At 32.9% G+C, this 19,825-nt stretch overlaps 2 protein-coding genes across 2 annotated transcripts; both read left to right on the top strand.

The window, feature by feature from the left end:
* Positions 1–2,270: 2,270 nt before the first annotated feature.
* On the top strand, positions 2,271–5,641 carry LOC109803202 (Tetratricopeptide repeat (TPR)-like superfamily protein). Its single transcript, XM_083064134.1, has one exon. It carries the CDS (start codon positions 2,392–2,394, stop codon positions 4,006–4,008), a length of 1,617 nt encoding a protein of 538 aa, XP_082920260.1. The 5' UTR covers positions 2,271–2,391; the 3' UTR covers positions 4,009–5,641.
* Positions 5,642–7,405: 1,764 nt separating this feature from the next.
* HIT1 (Membrane trafficking VPS53 family protein) lies at positions 7,406–18,851 on the top strand. The gene is made up of 24 exons (XM_020365147.3): positions 7,406–7,728; positions 7,812–7,906; positions 7,994–8,050; positions 8,131–8,281; positions 9,239–9,309; positions 9,862–9,986; positions 10,217–10,377; positions 10,464–10,605; positions 11,033–11,096; positions 11,344–11,529; positions 11,639–11,680; positions 12,346–12,450; positions 12,540–12,599; positions 13,169–13,246; positions 14,421–14,528; positions 14,624–14,689; positions 14,772–14,849; positions 14,929–15,062; positions 15,148–15,241; positions 15,582–15,659; positions 16,694–16,756; positions 16,982–17,050; positions 17,310–17,405; positions 18,364–18,851. Exons 1-24 carry the CDS (start codon positions 7,680–7,682, stop codon positions 18,649–18,651), a joined length of 2,460 nt encoding a protein of 819 aa, XP_020220736.2. The 5' UTR covers positions 7,406–7,679; the 3' UTR covers positions 18,652–18,851.
* Positions 18,852–19,825: the final 974 nt, after the last annotated feature.

Below are 19,825 nucleotides of genomic sequence, written 5' to 3'. Positions count from 1 at the left end.
AACTATATCATTACTTGAACCTTGCATGAAATTTTTTCAAAGGTGTAAGAGACAAAACAAACCTTCAAATACATATTAATGATAAATTTGTTTTTTTACTCTATTATGATAAACTGTGCCATATTTCTTGAATCCAATCCAGAAAAATGATTTAAATATATTTTTAATCCATCAAATTTATGATAATTTTTTTAAATTTTTTAAACTTAAAAATATTTTATGAGTCTTGTAATTTCAAAAAAGCAAAAAAAAAAATTGTTTACTACCAATAAAGACAATTTGAGTAACATAATTAAAAAAGACAAATTAAGTAAGTTGTGTACTATTAACTAAGTTCAATGTATTTTTTTCTCTCTTATAATAAAGACATAATTAATAAAGACAAATTGAGTAAGTTGTGTACTACTAACTAAGGTCACTGTATTTTTTTTCTTAATAAAGACATCAATAGATGAATTTTATATGACTAATGTAATAATATGTGAGTTTTATTTGATAAATTTATTGATGATATTTAAGTATAGAGTTTGAAATATTCATATTTTAAAATATAGAGAATAAACACAATTTAAATTTCAAAGTCTAAAAATATATTTAGATTTGAAAAAATTATAAATGACCTTTTAGTTTCACTATGCAAATTACATTGCTTATAAACAAAATGAATTCAATAATAAACATAGATAAATGTATTTCATGCTAATAAATGTACTATTTTTTAAATGTATTCATATTCATTGATGTATTCCATGCTAACAAATGTACTTTTTTTTTAAACATTTAGAATTACATTAATAAATAAAGGCCAAATTTAGGACGTTATGTATTCTATTTTAATTTTAAATATTAGGTCGATTATAATGGTTTATATATATAGTCAATTATCTTAATTTACTTAATTGTTTTCTTTTAATAATGCAAGCTAACATAACCTTGTCTTTATGATTGAAAATGTGGATATCTCCTTATATTAACACATATTTGTGGTTTCGTTGTCTTCCATGCTGATACAAGACACTTCTTTCCTACCTCTAAACTCTTTTAAAATATAGGTTACGGGTCTAATTCAATTCTATAAAATTAATTTATAAGATGAATATTGTTTTCCATTTATATAAATTAATTTGTCATATCATTAGTCGACATGGATTTTCTAACACCTCTCTAACATTAAGGAACAAACATCTCGAATGTGAAGTTAACCAATATTGAATATTTATGAGTAGTCTGATAATTATCCGATAATGTCTGATAAATCCAACAAGAAATTCGTTAGGATAGACTCTAATACTATCTAAAGAACCAAGTTCTGTGTATATTCGATCCCTTGAAAAGACCATCCACCATTTATACATGCATTAAGACAATAGTATCGGACATGAAAGAGTGCATTAGAAAAAACTGAAGTTCCATATTGATTAATGTTATGCCCAAATTAGTGTATATAAGTGGAAAACAGTTCTTACATTTCAACTTATAAGTCAAATAATACACATATCAAGTCCAATAATGTTGGGTGTGAGGGTGTATTGAGAAAAAAAAATCCCACCTATCTTTGATCATAAACATGGTCGCTCACTATTTATTTACATACCAAACCCAATGTTAAACATGATAATATATTAAAAAAAAAAACTTAAGTTTCACATCAATGAAAAAATAAAATAATTAAAGAGTATATAAATAGAGCGGGACAACTAAGGGTAGTTGATGAATCCAAGTTTGCGGAATGGTCCATTAGATCATGAACTTCGCGAATAAGAAACATTTTTTTCTCAAATATATATAACTATGCTTAATTTTTTAGTTTGGTATATGAATTTGCAAATTTTTTAGTCTTAATTCGCGAGCTTGCAATTTCTTATAGATATTACTAATTAATTTTTTACATATTAAAACTTAAATATTTGATTATTTATTTAACTTTTAAATTATTATGACATTAAAACTATATTTAGTTAATGAGTATTTGACATTTAAATTATTTATAAAGCATTTTGATATTTTTAATATTGAAAGTTTAATACTATTATAAAAGTATTGGTAATATATTTAATCTTAATATTTAAAATCATTTTAAATATTGATAAATTTTAGTATAATAAATTATAATTTAAAAATAATTTCTTTTGTTTTTAAAAAAGATATATTTTTTTCAAATTATTATTTAGGCTTACTAATCGATCCATTTATCGATGATTTTACAAATCAGACTGATGGGATGTATATAAAATACATATCAATTGTGTAGGATTAAGTAATCATCATACATTAACATATTCCTCAACATCTAAAATGAGAAAGAAAAGTGTGTGACATTAGTAACTGAAATTCAAACACACAATAAGTACACAAGTATTAGGGTGTCCGTAGTAGAAGCAGTGGACGACGATGTTCGTGCGCCCATTGACGGCCAAGCTGAAGCAGAAAAAGAGGAAGACACTCAGCCACGCTCCCCGCGTCACCGCTGCTTTCACGACGGCGAATGCTCCGTCACCGCGCATTCCCTTCCCCTCAGACATTTCCCAAGCCAACTCCCTCATCGCCTCGCACGTTCGCCGCGCCGACGCCGCCTCCGCCTGGACCCTCTTCCGCTCCCTCCGCCGCGCGCGTTCCGACCTCGACGCCTACACCTTCACTTCCGTCCTCCGCGCCTGTCCCCTCTTACGCGCTCCCAAACTCGGCTCACAACTCCACGCCCAAATGCTCAAAACCGGTTCCGATTCCGGAACCGTCGCAAAAACCTCGCTTGTTGACATGTATTCCAAAAACGGCTCTCTCGATGAAGCTGTGAAGGTGTTTGACGAAATGGGTCACCGAGACGTTGTCGCTTGGAACGCTCTGTTGTCGTGTTTCTTGCGGCGTGATCGTCCCGTTGAGGCTGTTGGGGTTCTCAGAGCGATGGGGAGGGAGCATGTGGAGCTCAGCGAGTTTACTTTGTGCTCAATGTTGAAGCTTTGCGCTTCTTTGAAGGCTTTGGAGCTTGGGCGGCAGGTTCATGGTTTGGTGGTGTGTATGGGGCGTGACTTGGTAGTTTTGAGCACTGCTCTTGTTGATTTCTACTCTAGTGTTGGCTGTGTTGATGATGCTTTGAAAGTGTTTTATGGTTTGAAAGGTTGGAAGGATGATATGATGCATAACTCGATGGTTTCTGGGTGTGTTAGGAATAGGAGGTATTTGGAGGCTTTTAGAGTTATGGCCTTGGTTAGGCCCAATGCAGTTGCACTCACCAGTGCCTTGGTTGGTTGCTCTGAGAATTTGGATTTGTGGTTAGGGAGGCAGATACATTGTGTTGCGGTTCGTTGGGGTTTTGATTTTGACACTCAGCTTTGCAATGTCTTGTTGGATATGTATGCGAAATGTGGGAAGGTTTCGCATGCTCGGACGTTGTTTGATGGGATTTGTGACAAGGATGTGATTTCCTGGAGTTGTATGATTGATGCATATGGAAGAAACGGGCAAGGGCGTGAAGCTGTTGAGCTGTTTGAGAAGATGAGGGAGGATGGAGGTAGGGTGTTGCCGAATTTGGTGACTTTTTTGTCGGTTTTATCGGCTTGCAATCACTCTGGATTGGTGGAGGAAGGGAGAAAATATTTTGAATTGTTGAGGGAGAAGTATGGTCTTGAGCCGGATCCAGAGCATTATGCTTGCTACATTGATATCTTAGGCCGAGCGGGTAATATAGAAGAGGTGTGGTGTGTGTATCATAATATGGTTGAGCAGGGTACTAGGCCTACTTCGGGAGTATGGGTAGCATTGTTGAACGCTTGTAGTCTTAATAATGATGTTGAAAGAGGTGAATTGGCTGCAAAGAATCTCTTGCAGTTGGAACCCAATAATGCTAGCTATATTGTGCTTGTGTCAAACTTTTATGCAGCCATTGGCAGGTGGGATTGTGTTGATGAACTGAGAAGCATCATGAGGACAAAAGGGTTGGTCAAGGAAGCTGGGAATAGTTGGATCAATGTTCCGTGCTTCAATCAACATGCCAACTCACTATCTGCTTGATTGTTCAGCTAGACAACTAACAACCGAGGGCTTTACTGCTATTAGGGTGATTTCTGGTATGCTTGCTAAGATGAAAGCATCCAATAGCTACATTATCCTGGCATTGTCACATACAAAGGCAGTGCATATCGGCCCCTCATTCTTGTAGATCATTGGTTAGTATTGAGTGTTGAAACAAGTCAACCAGTAAGTATCTCTTTTCCTATTCCTCCAATACATCTCATCTAACCGTTCCTTTGACTGGTAAGAAGTTGTTCATATGATTTGATTCATGATCAATTCATCATCAGTAGCATTTACTGAATTAATACAGTTGTGATTGTGTCTGACTTACAGAGAGGAATACCCTAGTATAGCATGACAAATATAACATATTAACAGTCAATAGTCCTTTTTTTTTAAAAAAAAAATTACAAAGTTGTTTGCCCAAAATTAACAATGGTCATTGCCTTTCTGTGTTTACTCCATTACTTATATATTTCAGTTATGTAATTATTGTTGTTTGCTCATTATTTATGCCTTTGTTAGCATGTGGTGGTATTCACAATTACTAATTTACGAATAACATGTGGCCTTGAACTGTGCAGGGGCTATGCTGGGAATTTACCAAGGCAATAGGCTATCTACCGGTTAGAATTGGAGAATATTAGATCTAATGTCCTTATTGGTCTTGGAATAGGATCCGAATCAAAGTGGAAACTTAACTACACTGATATCTCTTAATCAACTTTTGGAATGGAGCTTGTAAGGTCTCTCCATCTAAAGCATTGACACCATGTATCTGTGACACCTTGATTTGTGTTTGTATATGATATATTGTTCGTAGGTATTATAGTTATTGGGCAGACAGTTAGCCAATCTCATATACTTCTCTAAGAGTTGATCTCTCCTTGATGAATTGTTTGTCTTAGGTATTGCAAAAGTGGCATCCAAGTTCAAAGTATAATGGTAATTTCACTGCTACAATATTAAATGAAGAGCAATGCACTACACAATTGAAACAGGAGCCTCCTCAACTCCTTCTCTATTATAAACCTAAAACCTCCAATCCAAGTGGACCTGTTGAAGTCAAGAATTGGCTGGAAAAATGTTTGACTTTTGACAAGTAATTGATTGAATTATTGCGTTTTCCATTTTGGTTACTGCTCAAAAGAGGGGTCAATCTAAAATGATATATTCTCTTCTGACTTCTGCTCTTTTGTAGTTTTTGTTTTGAAAATCTCTGTGATCCAGTGACCAGTGACCATAGGGTGTCCATGCAACACACAGGTCTATGTCTGGGACGTGATTAGATCACAAGGGGAAAAAGGTTGCAAGAAATAACATTATATCACAACTAAATTGTTCTTAGTTTGGTTAGAGAGCAGGCTCTAACTTCAGAGCTACCACTTTCAATTTCAACAATAACAAGTTGTTCTTCATGCTTTGGTGGTTGGACATGGATTAAAAAATGATGGGAATAATGTGATGTGAATTGTGAATGCTTTTTTATATATTCCATATTTCCAATTATCTTCGGCCAAGGCTGATTCGTTTCGATAAGGCTGGATTGGATTCGACTATTACCTACCCAAATCAGAATGGAATGTTGTTTACTTGTGTTTTTATTATATTAGATTAGATTCTCTCCTTATTCCCTTTCAAATTCTATTCTCCTTCTCAGGTCTTGGGATAATAACTAAATAAATTTATAATAATACATAAATAAATAAATTAAACAATTTTTCCTTTTTTGCTTTGGTAATTTCCCGTGCATTATTACAGTTTAACGAAGAAAAAAGTGCATTTTTGGGTCCCTAAGCTTGCAGGGAATCAATTGAGTCTTCTAACTACATACTTGGATAAAAATGTCTTTAAGCCAATATATTATTTAATAATTATTTTTAAATAATTAAAAAATAAAAATTAATATAATGGGTATATTAATTGATCTCTGGTAAGTAATTTCAAAACACTAACCGATAGGATTTTGCCTTTTAATATATTTCTTTTATCATGTTTTTATTTATAAGCTTGTTTTCTTTAATAGCTGAATTAATTTTTGCGAGTTAGATTGAAAAAAAAAAGAGTTTATGATTTTAATGAAATTCATATGAAACTTACTTAATAATGTTTTTTTTTAGATATGCATAAATATTGTTTTACTTTAGGCTTATTTTAGATATAACAACACAAGAAATATCTAAAATGAGTAATATCTAAAATTTGCATGGCATGATAAAATTTGTGTAGCCATGATACAACAAATTATCATAGCTTAACTACAAGACAAGGAGCATTGGAAAATTTTCAAAACATAATTAACCGAAATAACAACACACAAGAAATTTGTTTCTAAGAATTTTTCCTTGATTTAATGCTATATTGGAATTCATGCTTTGACCATTTGAGAAGATATTAGCAAATCACATAACTAAGAGAGGAATTGACAATTTGCTTCTAGGATCATATTTGTTATAATTAGGATTTTTTCAATTTAAAGTAGGACTTTAGAGTTCAAATTTATAGACATACAACCAAGTTGGGTTAGTCAAATGCTTAATGTTATATTTAAATACTAATCTTTCTAAATAAGGAAGGAAAAACATTATTATAAATAGTCACAATCTAGTTATTCTTGCCTTCTTAGAATAATAAAGGTCATATTGAGGGTAGTTGTAAGTTTTTATAAGCAAATTCCGATGGACTAAAATGGAATCAAAATGATTTATTTTATTTTATTTTTTATGGTTTTGTTTTTTAGTTGTAAAATTATTATTTATTTTTTTTTGAAAAAACCCACGTTTGCCATGTCATTGATAGGAATTCCTTCCCATCACCACAATAGTTGGCTAGTTCCAAAATCAATGATATACATATATATATATATATTTATTGTTCAAGAGAAAAGAGAGAAGAGTGCTTTGTGTGATTTTAATTGTACCTTTTTTTTTTGGATACATAGTGTGATTTTACTTTAAATTTTGCTATTAAAATTTAAAAAAGTTTAATAGATGAAGTAAAAAAAAAGAATTTAATTGATATCTACTATTAATGTGAATATTTTAGTATTATTTTAACTATATAGGTCCAAATAAAAATACATATAAAAAATAAAAAAGCATAACACTGATAAGTGATATTTGTACAATAAATTGTTCAACAAACCCTACTACTTGACATGGTGAATATTTTAGACAGATTTTAAGTGAAGATGGATCATTAATAAAGTTGGTAAGCTTTTATACTAAGAAAAGAACCTGATAATAACAAAAATTAAGTTATGTAATAATTTGTACAATTAAAAGAATAAAAGAGATAAATTTGAAATATAATAAATAATATAAATGGAGATATAAGAAAAAAAGAATGTACTAATTCTTATGGATGTATTATGTTATAGCTCATAAGTCATAATGTATGTTCTAGTCTTTTCCATTTTCTAAATGAAAATTTCATTACAAGTCCTCCGAGTTTCATATATTAGAGCAGCGTCCAGAGGTTGAAGAAGATGAAAATCGAAAACGACTATCACTAGCGCCATAGCAAGACGCACACAGCTCTGTAATCGGATCCGCGCCCAATCGAAGAGCACAAATGGCGTTGAACTCGCGAGCTTAGAGATCTGAACATTACCATCGCCATCGCCACCGTTCATGCTTTTCTGATTGCGGTTATTGTCACCCTCACCAATGGACAAGTCAAGCGCGCTGGAGTACATCAACCAGATGTTCCCCAACGGTACGCCACGAATCTCATTTTCAGTAACGAGCACAAGCGCTTTTAATCGATTGTTTAGCTTCTCAAACTTCCGCATCATGCAGAGGCGTCTCTATCCGGCGTGGAGCCGCTGATGCAGAAAATCCAGAACGAGATTCGGACCGTCGATGCTGGAATTCTTGCCGCGGTTCGCCAACAGGTGTTAAAATCTCTTCAATTGACATCGCGTGATTTGGATTTGTTCCGTGGTTTTCGCTCTCTCATGGCTCCGATTCTCTGATTTCAGAGCAATTCAGGAACTAAGGCGAAGGAGGATCTCGCTGCTGCCACACGTGCCGTCGAGGTATGTACGCGTGCGAAGTAGTTTCCTGCTCCGACCGTTGTGTTGCGTTTTGTCAGTGTCTTCTGGTTTTGTAAATGCAGGAACTAATGTATAAGATCCGAGAGATTAAAACTAAAGCTGTCCAGAGTGAAACAATGGTTCAAGAAATATGCCGTGACATTAAGAAACTGGACTTTGCAAAGAAGCATATAACCACCACAATTACTGCACTTCATAGGCTTACAATGCTTGGTAAATCTTGCTTTTCCACCTTTTATATTTAGTAAAACAAGAAAACGTTTATTTATTTATTTATGGTTTTTAAGCTTGCTCGGCTTAACACTCAAGAAATTGTACTTTATACAAGTGTGGCTTGTTAGATGTGTTAAACAGCTTGAGCTAGTGTAGTTCTTTGGTGAAACAAGTAGATATTGGGTAATTCTATTTATTTATGATGTTGACCTATTGTGGAATACAGCCGTCTAATTGCAAATGTGCATAATCTGTAAATTACAAAAAACAAAAAATGCTGACTTCTGAGAGCGTTTATGTGATTAGAGTGAGCTCTGGCATGGTTAAATTTATAATCCTGCTAGACATAGTTTTGAATCATATAGCCCAATTTGCTTATACATCATTTTACATTGTTTTGCCTTAAAAATGTGGACATAGTACAATCTCTCCCATTATCAATTGCAACAAACAACTAACATGTGATGGTTGCAACTGTACTTCTATTTCTGTCCATGTAACAGTAGCACTGAATGTTTAAAAATTAACTGTAGGAAAACTGTCCCAATTATAATGACCCCTAACCCACAAGTGTATTAGAAAGGGTTACTTACAGCAAGCTTGACCAAAAAAGCTGAGTGAAGTGTCTTAGTGTGGAGTCACTAGGACATTGACTCTTTGTGGGTTTAGATCTCACACGAATTAGAAATATGGTCAATGTAGTCCTTATAAGGCTTGAGCAATTCTTGCCTTACAAGCAAGTTTTGTGGGGTCAAGTTAGGCTCTAAGCCCAAATTTTAAGAAAAACCATTGGAGTATTTTTCTGATGCAAAACATTTAAACCAAGTTGATACAAATTTAGCTTACAAATGCAAATGGTGCATCTATTCTATAGGTTGGTTGCATACTCTATAGATTTTTAGATGCATAGACATTTATTGATATTTTACTTCAACATGCTTACCTATTATATGGCAGTCTCTGCTGTTGAACAGCTTCAAGTCATGGCTTCAAAACGTCAATATAAAGAGGCAGCTGCGCAGCTGGAGGTATCCAATTTATCTTTACAGTATTTTTGTATTACTATTGTTTACTGCATTGGTGTAGAGTGTGTGCCTGCGTCATTTTGGTAAAAAGAAAATCTATCGTCACTGCAGTGTCTGCATTTGTGTGATTAGCTGGTGATATTTATGATATTGTGTTAATTTGTGATGTATTTGTATTGGAGCTTGAATTGGGGTTTGATTATTAGTTCTTTAGAAGTCTAGGGGTATGCAATTTTGTTATTCCAATCATAGCTTATCAGTTAGAGTTACCATTGTTATTAAAAATTTATTTTCCTTTTTCAATTTTAGTTACTTGATTCTTTCGTTTGAGTGGTTTGTCCTAGTAGTTTGAGGCTTTCTGTTTCCTTTGCATAGCATGTAATCTGACTTTAGGTTTTAACTTTTAAGCTTCATTGATTTTGAACAATGATATTTTGATTGTTTTTGGATATCTTGTCCGAGTAATGCTTTTTGTTTAGTTAACTAATCTATAAACTCAACTCCTTGAGTTTGTTTTATCTATGGATTTACTGATACTGACATCTTGTAATTCAGGCAGTGAACCAGTTATGTAGTCACTTTGAGGCCTACAGGGATATTCCAAAGATCATAGAACTGAGGGAGAAGTTTAAGAATATCAAGCAAATACTCAAGTCACATGTGTTCTCTGATTTTTCTAGGTATATTGTTCTGACTGATTTCAAATTTTCAATCTTCTGTTCTGTTTTGAAATTTCTATGGGCAAATGTGAATTGAATATACAATGTTCATTTAGATTGCTTGTCTATATTTTTTTTCTTATATTTTTTTTTGTATGGCATGTTATTAACCTCCCTAGATATAGAAAGCTGTTTGATTCCAAAGAGGGCTATGTGTAACTGGCTTCCTCAATTTTCTCTTTTTGTCTCAGCTTAGGCACCGGAAAGGAGACAGAAGAAGCTAATTTATTACAGCAGTTGTCTGATGCCTGCCTGGTGGTTGATGCATTAGAGCCTTCTGTAAGGGAAGAATTGGTAAATAATTTCTGCAATAGGGAGCTTACTTCGTATGAGCAAATTTTTGAAGGAGCTGGTATGTTTGATTTATCTGCTACATTAATTTTGTGTTAGTTACTTTGTCTATATTTGGTTTTTAATTTTTTTTTGTACACCTTTTAGAACTTGCAAAGTTGGATAAAACTGAACGAAGATATGCATGGATTAAGCGCCGAATGAGATCAAATGAAGAAATTTGGAAAATATTTCCACCTTCATGGCATGTTTCGTATCGGCTTTGTATCCTATTTTGCAAGAAGACAAGGTATGGTGTTTATTTGTTTATATGCACACTGTTAAATATATCTTTATATTAAGTTATAACAATGGATCTTTCGCACCTTCTCCATTAAAAGAAACCATTGCCATAGTAAAAGATGGTTACTTCTTGTTTGTTGGGAAATGACATTTTAATTTATTGAATATGAATAATTTTATTGCTGCAGTTTGGAATGTTAGTTGGACTTCATTTCCTCATCTATCTGATTTTGAATTTCCAACATCAAATTTAATCAGTTGCCAAAATTCTCAGATGTTTTTGTTGTATATTTCAAATATGTTGTGGTTTTGCAAAAAAAATGATGGAATTAAGCATTTTACAGAATATTATGTCTTTTCATATATATAATAAACTCCGTTCAGGGTTATTATATACAATAATATTATTGTGGGTATGATACTTGTTTTTACAGGAAACAACTTGAGGACATTCTTGCTAATTTAAAGGAAAAGCCAGATGTTGGGACCTTGTTATTGGTAAGCCTATAAATAATGAAATACTGACAATGCTGTTATAATAATTGACATATTTTGCAGCTACACTTCCTTGTCACTATTTCCCTTTTCCAGGGCTTTTAATTACAAAATAACTGTGGATGGACTTTTTTTTTTTTGTTATTTCATAGATGTTGATTACAATGCATTCATTGTCAATCTTTTATTTAGGAGGACAACACTTAGATTTTTATGTTGTTTCAGTGTTTCATCTGTTAATTTCTTGCAGGCTTTACAAAGAACTTTAGAGTTTGAGGATGAATTGGCTGAGAAATTTGGGGGAGGCACTCAAAACAGAGAGATTGGGAATGAAATTGAAGAAATAGGTAGAGGGACTAATTCTGGTAGCAGTGCCTTGGATATCCGGAAGAAGTATGAAAAAAAGCTTGCTGCACATCAAGGAGGTGACAGTGAAGTATGTATTATAAATTGCTGAAGTTGATAGTACTTATTCATAATTTTTTTCCGTCTTTTCGAAATTGTAGTTATCAAATGACCGTCATGTTCTATTTTTGTATAACTAGGAAAAAGATGGAAGTAAAGATTTGGCTGTGCCTGGAGCTGGGGTATGGTTTCATTTGACTATTTTCTAATACATATAATTGATTTTATAGATTATGTACATGAAATTTCAATTGTGGTCTGTGAGGTGTTGTCACGATGATATAAATGCTTTGGGGGATTAACCTTTTTGGTTTGTCTTCCTGTAATTTTTTTCTTGCTTTTCTTGGTCACTGTTATCTTAAGTGGTTTTTTATCTAATCATTCCAGGTTTGTGTGACGCATGTTTAGTAATTTTGTACCTCTCCAAAAAAAGAATGCGCTAGTGCTACATTATGATATTACTTTATTTTAAAGTTTTCAAATCTTGACTGGAGGTTACTTTCTCCTATTTTTCCTTCTAAATACCAGAAAATTTTTGGACTGATGTTTTCTTGATTTCACAAATGCAGTTCTTTTGTACTTATCTGGCAACTCTTGTCAAACAGTTGCCTCTCAGTTTATGTATTTGTTTATTATTTTATAATTATTTTCATATTCATCAAAGTGCAAAAGATGGAAGTAAAAGATTCCAAATGAGAAATAAGCAAGGTTGATGTAAAAGAACTCACTTCTCTTGGAATTTCATGTATTGTTAGTTGTAATTGTGACTTGGAGGTTTTCGCATTTTATTCCTATTGGCACGTTTCATTAAGACAGACCTGACAAGCATTTGGGTTGTTTTGGACAGTTCAACTTCCGGGGAATTATTTCATCTTGCTTTGAACCTCACTTAACTGTATATGTAGAATTGGAAGAGAAGACACTAATGGAAAGTCTGGAGAAACTTGTTCAGGTATTTTGTGTGTCCCCTTTTATATATATGCTCTGTGATTTTCTTCTGATTCGTTTTTGCACCTTGATTAAACATTTCATCCACTATAGGAAGAGACGTGGGATATTGAGGAGGGAAGTCAGAGTAGTGTTTTATCCAGTAGCATGCAGGTGAGCCCCTTGATCTCTGAACACTTAACAGGTTATGATACAGCCAGAGATACTTGCCTCTCGACATCATTTCATGTCTTAAGAGCTCTTAGAAATTCTCATAGGTGGTATCTGATTAACTGTTTTTAAAGAGTAATGTGACTAGATAGCTTAATATTTTTTTCTCCCTTTTCATGTGTTTGGGAAAGATTATTTTCTTAACTTTCAGCTATTTTTTGTGTAAAAAAAGCAAGTTATTTGGGACAACAACTTAAATTTGTAACAATTTTTTTCCTCTGAAAAATAAGTTGTTTTGATGAATTTGAAAATTTGAAGTTTATGATTATTTTTCAACAACTTTTTTCCTCTTAAAGCTGATTTAGTGTATAAAAAAGTTAATTTTATGTCGTTTCTCAATGAAATTAAATATTTCAAAATTGCTTTCCAGCAAACTTATCCAAACAATAATTCATTTTGATTATAATTAATTGGTGAAATAATCTTATTTTCACAACTTTCACAAGTACATCCTTTTTACAATCAGTTTTTGTTATGTTTCGTCCTTGATTGCTTTCTGTCATGCTACACAGTTGTTTCTTATAATCAAGAGAAGCTTGAAGAGATGCAGTGCTTTAACAAAGAACCAGACACTATTCAATCTGTTCAAGGTAAACTCCTTAATTATAGAGTTTAACATTTCTATTTTATATAAGTGATAATGCATATAAGCTTTTTAAGTTCATTTTCTGCCTTTTCTTTTTCCTTGTTTTGATAGTTGTTTTGAATCTGTGTCCAAATTGTGGACAATTGCTCATTATGTTCATTGAAATCAAAATATAATTTCTTGCTATTATCTATGTCAACATATTTACTTTTATCAAATGGACTTCTTTAATAAAGGAAAAGAGCAAAAAAAAAAACAACCCTTGCTCAATTAAAGTTGAAGGGCTCCATCTATTGCTGCTGATACGTGGTTGTGCTGATTCTAGTATGACATTTCCTTGAACTCTGTTAAAGATGGAAGGCCTTTAGTTCATTCATGGGACCCAGAAGGAAGGCCCTCTATTAAAAGAATTTTTTTCACTTAGATAATAGTTATAAATTAGCTTCTGCTACTCATTTATCATGAAGCACAATAGTAGGCATTGTTTCAGTCAGTCATGTAATATCATCTGTTCTTACAATGTTATTATTTTGATGCATCTTCTTTTTATCAAGCTTAACAAGGTATTGTTGTTGTTTCTGACATTTCAGTTTGAGTAAAAGTTATTTTCTTTTATTGTTGTTAATGTGTTAGTCAAGAGTCTGCTCCGGATGTTCAGAGACAGATAAGGAGCATAATTGTACTTATGAGTTTGGTTTCTTTGCTGATTTTTGTTTTTGTTTATTTGGTTAGGATGATATACTATTTTCCTCCTTCATAGTTTATATTTTCTTTTAATGAAGTTTCTTCCCATTTAAAAGATAGAGAGAGAGGACAAAACAAGTGTGAATTCTTTGGTTTCTAGAGCATAGGTCAAGGCTGGTTTCAGATTAAATTGCATTTTCTTTATGCAGAACTGTTTGATATAATTAATGATGACATACAAATAATTATTCCACATCTTATTTTAGAGTTGCCTGTTGTGGCTTATGTAATGTATTAAGTATAGCTGAATGTGGAAGAAGAGTTCATAATAAGGATGTCATCTTTGGCAGCAGTGTTATAATTTTTTAATGCATTAAAATTAATATTATTTAACTGTGTGGATGAAAGCAAATTAGTTTTTAATTGCACTGCATACTGGATTGTAGTGGATTTAGCTTGATACAATGTATGACTTTGTTCTCTTTCAATCTTAGGTTTTCCAAAGAATTCTTAAAGCATATGCTACAAAGCTCTTTGTAAGACTCCCAAAGGGGGGCACTGGAATTGTTGCTGCAGCCACAGGCATGGATGGACAAATAAAGGTATCTTCACAGCAATTGGTTTTTCATAGTAGTGAGAAGTTACATATTCATGCTGTCAAACAGCTTTCTATTTAATCTTTGGAAATGTTGAACAGACATCTGATAGGGACGAAAGGGTGATTTGTTACATTGTAAATTCAGCTGAATATTGCCACAAAACGGTTAGTTAGTTTCTTTGACATTCTTCATCCAGTTGATAATGAGTAAATGCCTGATTTTCTGATTTAGCTTTGTCCTTGACAGGCTGGGGAACTGGCTGAAAGCGTTTCTAAAATAATTGACCCTCAATTCTCAGATGGGGTGGATATGTCTGAAGTGCAGGTATTAATGCCTTCTCTCTCGGTGTTTATTTATTTTTCTTCTACAGCTCTCATTCTAACAGATCTATGTAATTATATAGGATGAATTTTCGGCTGTTATAACAAAATCATTGGTGACCTTGGTGCATGGTCTGGAAACTAAATTCGACATTGAAATGGCTGCAATGACACGTGTCCCTTGGGGTACCCTTGAGAGTGTTGGTGATCAATCAGAGTAAGTTGATTTCCTTAATAAAATTTAACAAATGATTATCATTCCAGACAAAGATCATTAGTTTATCTGTACTATTTTCTTTCAGGTATGTTAATGCCATCAATTTGATTCTAACTACTAGCATTCCTGCTCTTGGAAGTCTTCTGTCACCTGTCTACTTTCAGTTCTTTCTGGACAAGGTGATTGGTGATAATGTGGATTGAATACATGAACATGAACTATGGTTTTTGACATAAAAATTGGTATTAGGAATAGTTTCTTTTCTAGCATAATAATTACAATTTTATAATTAATGAAGTATACAATAATTTTTTTTATTTATTGTTTTTAACAAAAATACATGTTGTGAATATGTCATTCTGTTGTTTCATATTCATCTTCAATCGTTTCTTAAATATCTTCTGAAGTTTATTCTTGATAGCATCTCATGCTAGTTTGTTGATTTAATCATCTCTAATAATTCACATGGCGTGTAGTTAGTTGTGTTTTTTAAATCTATTCTTTTATTTTTATCTACAGCTTGCATCATCTCTTGGTCCACGCTTTTATTCTAACATTTTTAAATGCAAGCAAATATCAGAAACTGGAGCTCAACAGGTACTGGCTGTCTTTTTATTTTCTTTCCACTTTTAATTCCTATTAGTTACTTGAATGTTAAAATCAAAGCATAGCTTTGATGGGTTCATACTTGCTAGCTGGTTCACGTTTTTGATTGATAAATGAATTTATTAGAGAGAAAATTACTACGGGGAGGATAAGGGCCCCCCAAAACCCTAAATCAAAATAGCAAAAAAAAAAAGAAAAAATAGAAAGGAATTTTTTAATACCCTAATCAGATCCCTATAAAGAGCTCTTCAAAATGTCCAAATCAGAAGATGGTGGTTACTTGAAGGATTTCTCCTGGGCTTCTCTGTTGAAAGTTTTGAAATAGAACTTTCTTCACTCGTACTCTTAAATGGTATGTTAATTTAATAAATAAAAACATTATCTGTTGTCTTTGCCTGAAGCGTTTAGACGTTAGAGCCCATGATGTTCCCTACCACCTTGGGCTCGTGTTTCATATATTCTCTGAAGGGTGCTCCCCTGATCCTAGAGTGCTCCTCTAGGTGGAGTGCTCCCTGGATTCATGTTTCATGTATTCTCTGAATGATGGACATATCAATTACAATTATGCTAATCTCTGAATCCATAACGCACCTAAATGGTATTTATAACCCAAAGATAATAAAATCATAAGTAAATAAATAAAAACCTTAGATAAATCCTAATTAAATATACAATCTTAATAAAATATAAATTTCCTTTCACTAGATATCTTATCAAAGATAAAATCCATAAAAATAAGAAAAGATATCCATATCCTTATTAGCACAATTATCATCCAATTCTTATGTGAAAAATAACACAAAATAGTCCTAGTCTATTTTGTTTCACGACTGCAATGAAATACTTGACTGAATGGCTTTATTTTTTTTTGTCAAACTGTAGACTGAATGGCTTTATTTTTTTTTTGTCAAACTGTATTATTTATGTATCTTTGATTTTGTTTTTGTAATAAACTTTTTTTTTTCCTAAGGAACTCTTGCTACCCAATTAACGATGTTAATAAGTTAATGAGCTGATTTCTGCAGATGCTATTGGATACCCAAGCTGTAAAGACAATCCTTCTTGAAGTTCCTTCCCTTGGTAGACAGGTGATACTAATTTGTACTCAGTTATTTCTACTACTTAGGTACAACTTGAACTATATTGCACCGCATTGACTAAAGATCGTTTTCAATAGGAGCTTTCCCTTTTCAAATAAATTAATAGTGAACATGACTTACTCTGTTTGCATGTCTAATTGTCAATTTGTTATGTGCTTGTTACTGGTTTGTCTCTTGTCATAACACTAACTGCCTGCTTATTTTCTGTGATAGACATCAGGTGCTGCTAGTTATTCCAAGTTTGTAAGCCGTGAGATGAGCAAAGCCGAGGCCCTTTTGAAGGTTGGTTGTCCATTTATTAGTAAATTTTTTATTATGTAAACATAATTTGATTTGTTTGGGTTGTAAGCTTATTTTGTGTTCAAAACATGTTATAATCAAAATCTATTTGAAGGAGTATTGGTTCAAAACATCTTATAATCAAAATCTAATTGAAGGAGTTTTTGAAGGAAACAAGACTTTTACCTAAAATCAATCAAAGCCAAGCATGTAAATAATTCCTTCTGACTTCTGACAAATTTGCTTGGGTATCCATGTTTAGGTTATACTTTCTCCAGTTGATTCTGTGGCAGATACTTACCGTGCATTGCTTCCTGAGGGTACACCCATGGAGTTTCAGCGAATCCTGGAGCTTAAGGTTATGATTAGCTATTTCTTGCTATCAATCTCGAGTTGGTTGATTACTGGTTGTTGCATTTATGCATTATTTGTTTGTTCTGGGCCTCTGGTTATTGAGATAAAGTCTTCCAAGGCTCTTATGGAATATATAAAATAAACTTTTATGGTTAAGTTCATGATTAAATGAAATTACTCAATTCATTTTCAATTTGGTTCATTAATTCAAGCTGAACAGTCATAAGCAAATGGGCCACCCTCTTAAGAAAGGAGTAATGTTATATTGCAAACTTAATGAGCTTACAATGAAGTGCTTTGAAGAATCAGTTTTTGAAAATTAGTAATTCTTTACAAATCTTTCACTATAGCAGTTCAAGGTTATTTAACTCAATAGTACATTATATCTTTAGTAAATTAAAATGTTAAAACAAGTAATCTGATAGGAACCCCGATATCTCATTACAGAAAAGTGGTATTAATCCCAATTACAAAAATAGAATCTTAAAAAGGAAAAATGAAAAGATACAAAAGCTCTTTGAGGATTTGCTAGTCTCCCTTCCCAAATTCATGCCTAACTTTCCCCTCGTAATTCCCTCTCTTTGTTTCTACTCCCTTTGATATGTGAGTAAGTTTTTACTGCTAAGTTCGTGCACAATGTTGTGTCTGCTATTCTGGCAATCCTAAATCCTACAATAAGTCTCATTAGTAAATGGATTGTATGAAGGTATAGATATAATTGCTGAAGAATTGAGATTGATGAGGAGCATGCAATGTCTAAATCCAACAGAAGATGCATACAATAAAATTGAATTTGAATAACTTGTTCAGTTAACTAAATTAGTTAATATATATTAATGTTCATGCTTTGCTTATGGATGCTAGCACGTGATGCTAATTTTTTTTGGTTTTTTAAATGCAATTGAATGCATGATTTGTTAGTTTTGCTTCATGTTGGGATGACCTATGATTATTTTTTTCAGGGTCTGAAAAAATCTGATCAACAAAGCATTCTTGATGATTTCAACAAACATGGGCCTGGAATTAAGCAAACTCAGGTTGCACCTACAATTGTGCCAGCTCCTCCTGTAGCTCCTGTGGTACCTAGTCCCTCTGCTGTTGGACTCATAGCGACACGGGAAGATGTTTTAACTAGGGCTGCTGCACTTGGACGAGGAGCTGCCACCACAGGGTTCAAGCGGTTCCTAGCTCTAACTGAAGCTGCCAAAGACAGGAAAGACGGGCCTTTCCGGAAGCTCTTTAATCCATAGTGAAGAGAGTGTCACATCTCCAATTTTTTGGCCACAGCCCATAAGGTTGTAGTTTTTTTGTTTGTTTAATTTAGTTTTCTGTTTCTTTTCTATTTTCTTCTCTTTGATTCTTTATGTAAGTTTAATATCATGTTTATCTGATTTCACTCGATCAACTTATAGCTGATTTTGCAAATAAAGAGATCTATAAATTTGCATCATTCTTTCTCTAGCCCGTAAGGGATTCTTCTTGCCTGTCCTTTTGCGGCCCAAATTTCCCATGTGCACCTCGCAACTTACTGTTCACACTATCATAATTTAGGAAGATACCAAGGTAATCAAGGACATTGGCTGAGGTCCTTCGGATGCTTATGGAAAGTTGTTAAAACTGATATGTGTGTGTGCTGCATTATGAGACTGTTGAATTTTGTGTAATTGATCTTGAAAAGTTATGCTAGAGGAAGATGTTGGGCTAAGAGGACAAAGCTAAGCAACTATTAGTTAATGAAGCTATCGAATTTTCTTTCGACTGACACGTTCTGTAGCTGGAATATAAGATAACATCTGTTTAGAAAAAAATTCCTATAGAATAAAAAAAATGAAATAAATTGTTTTGTTAATTAAAATTAGTTTATGTATAAATTATTTTGTAAAAGCTCTCACATTATTTTTCTGAAGAAAAAAAATATTTTTAACTTACAAGATTTTAATTTATGGGAAATGTATTTCAATTTTTTTCTTAAAAGTATTTATGGAAAATGTTATCTAAATAGACCATAGCCGAGTTTGTAGCCTAGACAACAAGGGTTTTATCCTGACCTTAGAGCCAAAATTAAAACTCAATAACATTTGTTTATGAAACAAAGAACATTAAAAGCTCGAAAGAGATGTTCATCACTATATATCTAACCAATCAGCTAAGTCTCGAGTGGTATTCTCTTTTTCGTGGGACAACGTTTCTTGATTCAAATTGCACTGTGTCTTTACCAAGTCAGCTAAAAGGTTACACAGGACATTGTTTTTGTAACAATGTGGTAAGGAACAATGCAGTACATCAAAGTGATGGCTCATACAAATTAGTATTATGGTATAAATAAAGTTTTACATCGGATGGAAAAACAAAAACTTATAATTAAGATTTTTTAAAAGATGACCGAAAGTAAAATTATAAGGATAAAAATCTAAAATAAATAAT

Source organism: Cajanus cajan, chromosome 1 (genome assembly GCF_000230855.2).
Source record: "Cajanus cajan strain Asha chromosome 1, NIPB_CcT2T_4, whole genome shotgun sequence".
NCBI lineage: Eukaryota > Viridiplantae > Streptophyta > Magnoliopsida > Fabales > Fabaceae > Cajanus > Cajanus cajan.
Note: the sequence above shows the minus strand (reverse complement) of the source record. Positions and strands in the feature narration are given on the sequence as shown.

Bases quoted from the DNA above. Each gene is read 5' to 3' on its own strand.
- LOC109803202 (XM_083064134.1), top strand. From the start codon at position 2,392: ATGTTCGTGCGCCCATTGACGGCCAAGCTGAAGCAGAAAAAGAGGAAG.
- HIT1 (XM_020365147.3), top strand. From the start codon at position 7,680: ATGGACAAGTCAAGCGCGCTGGAGTACATCAACCAGATGTTCCCCAAC. The intron at 8,051-8,130 runs GTATGTACGCGT...TTGTAAATGCAG, and splicing joins CTGCCACACGTGCCGTCGAG to GAACTAATGTATAAGATCCG. The intron at 14,850-14,928 runs GTATTAATGCCT...GTAATTATATAG, and splicing joins TGGATATGTCTGAAGTGCAG to GATGAATTTTCGGCTGTTAT.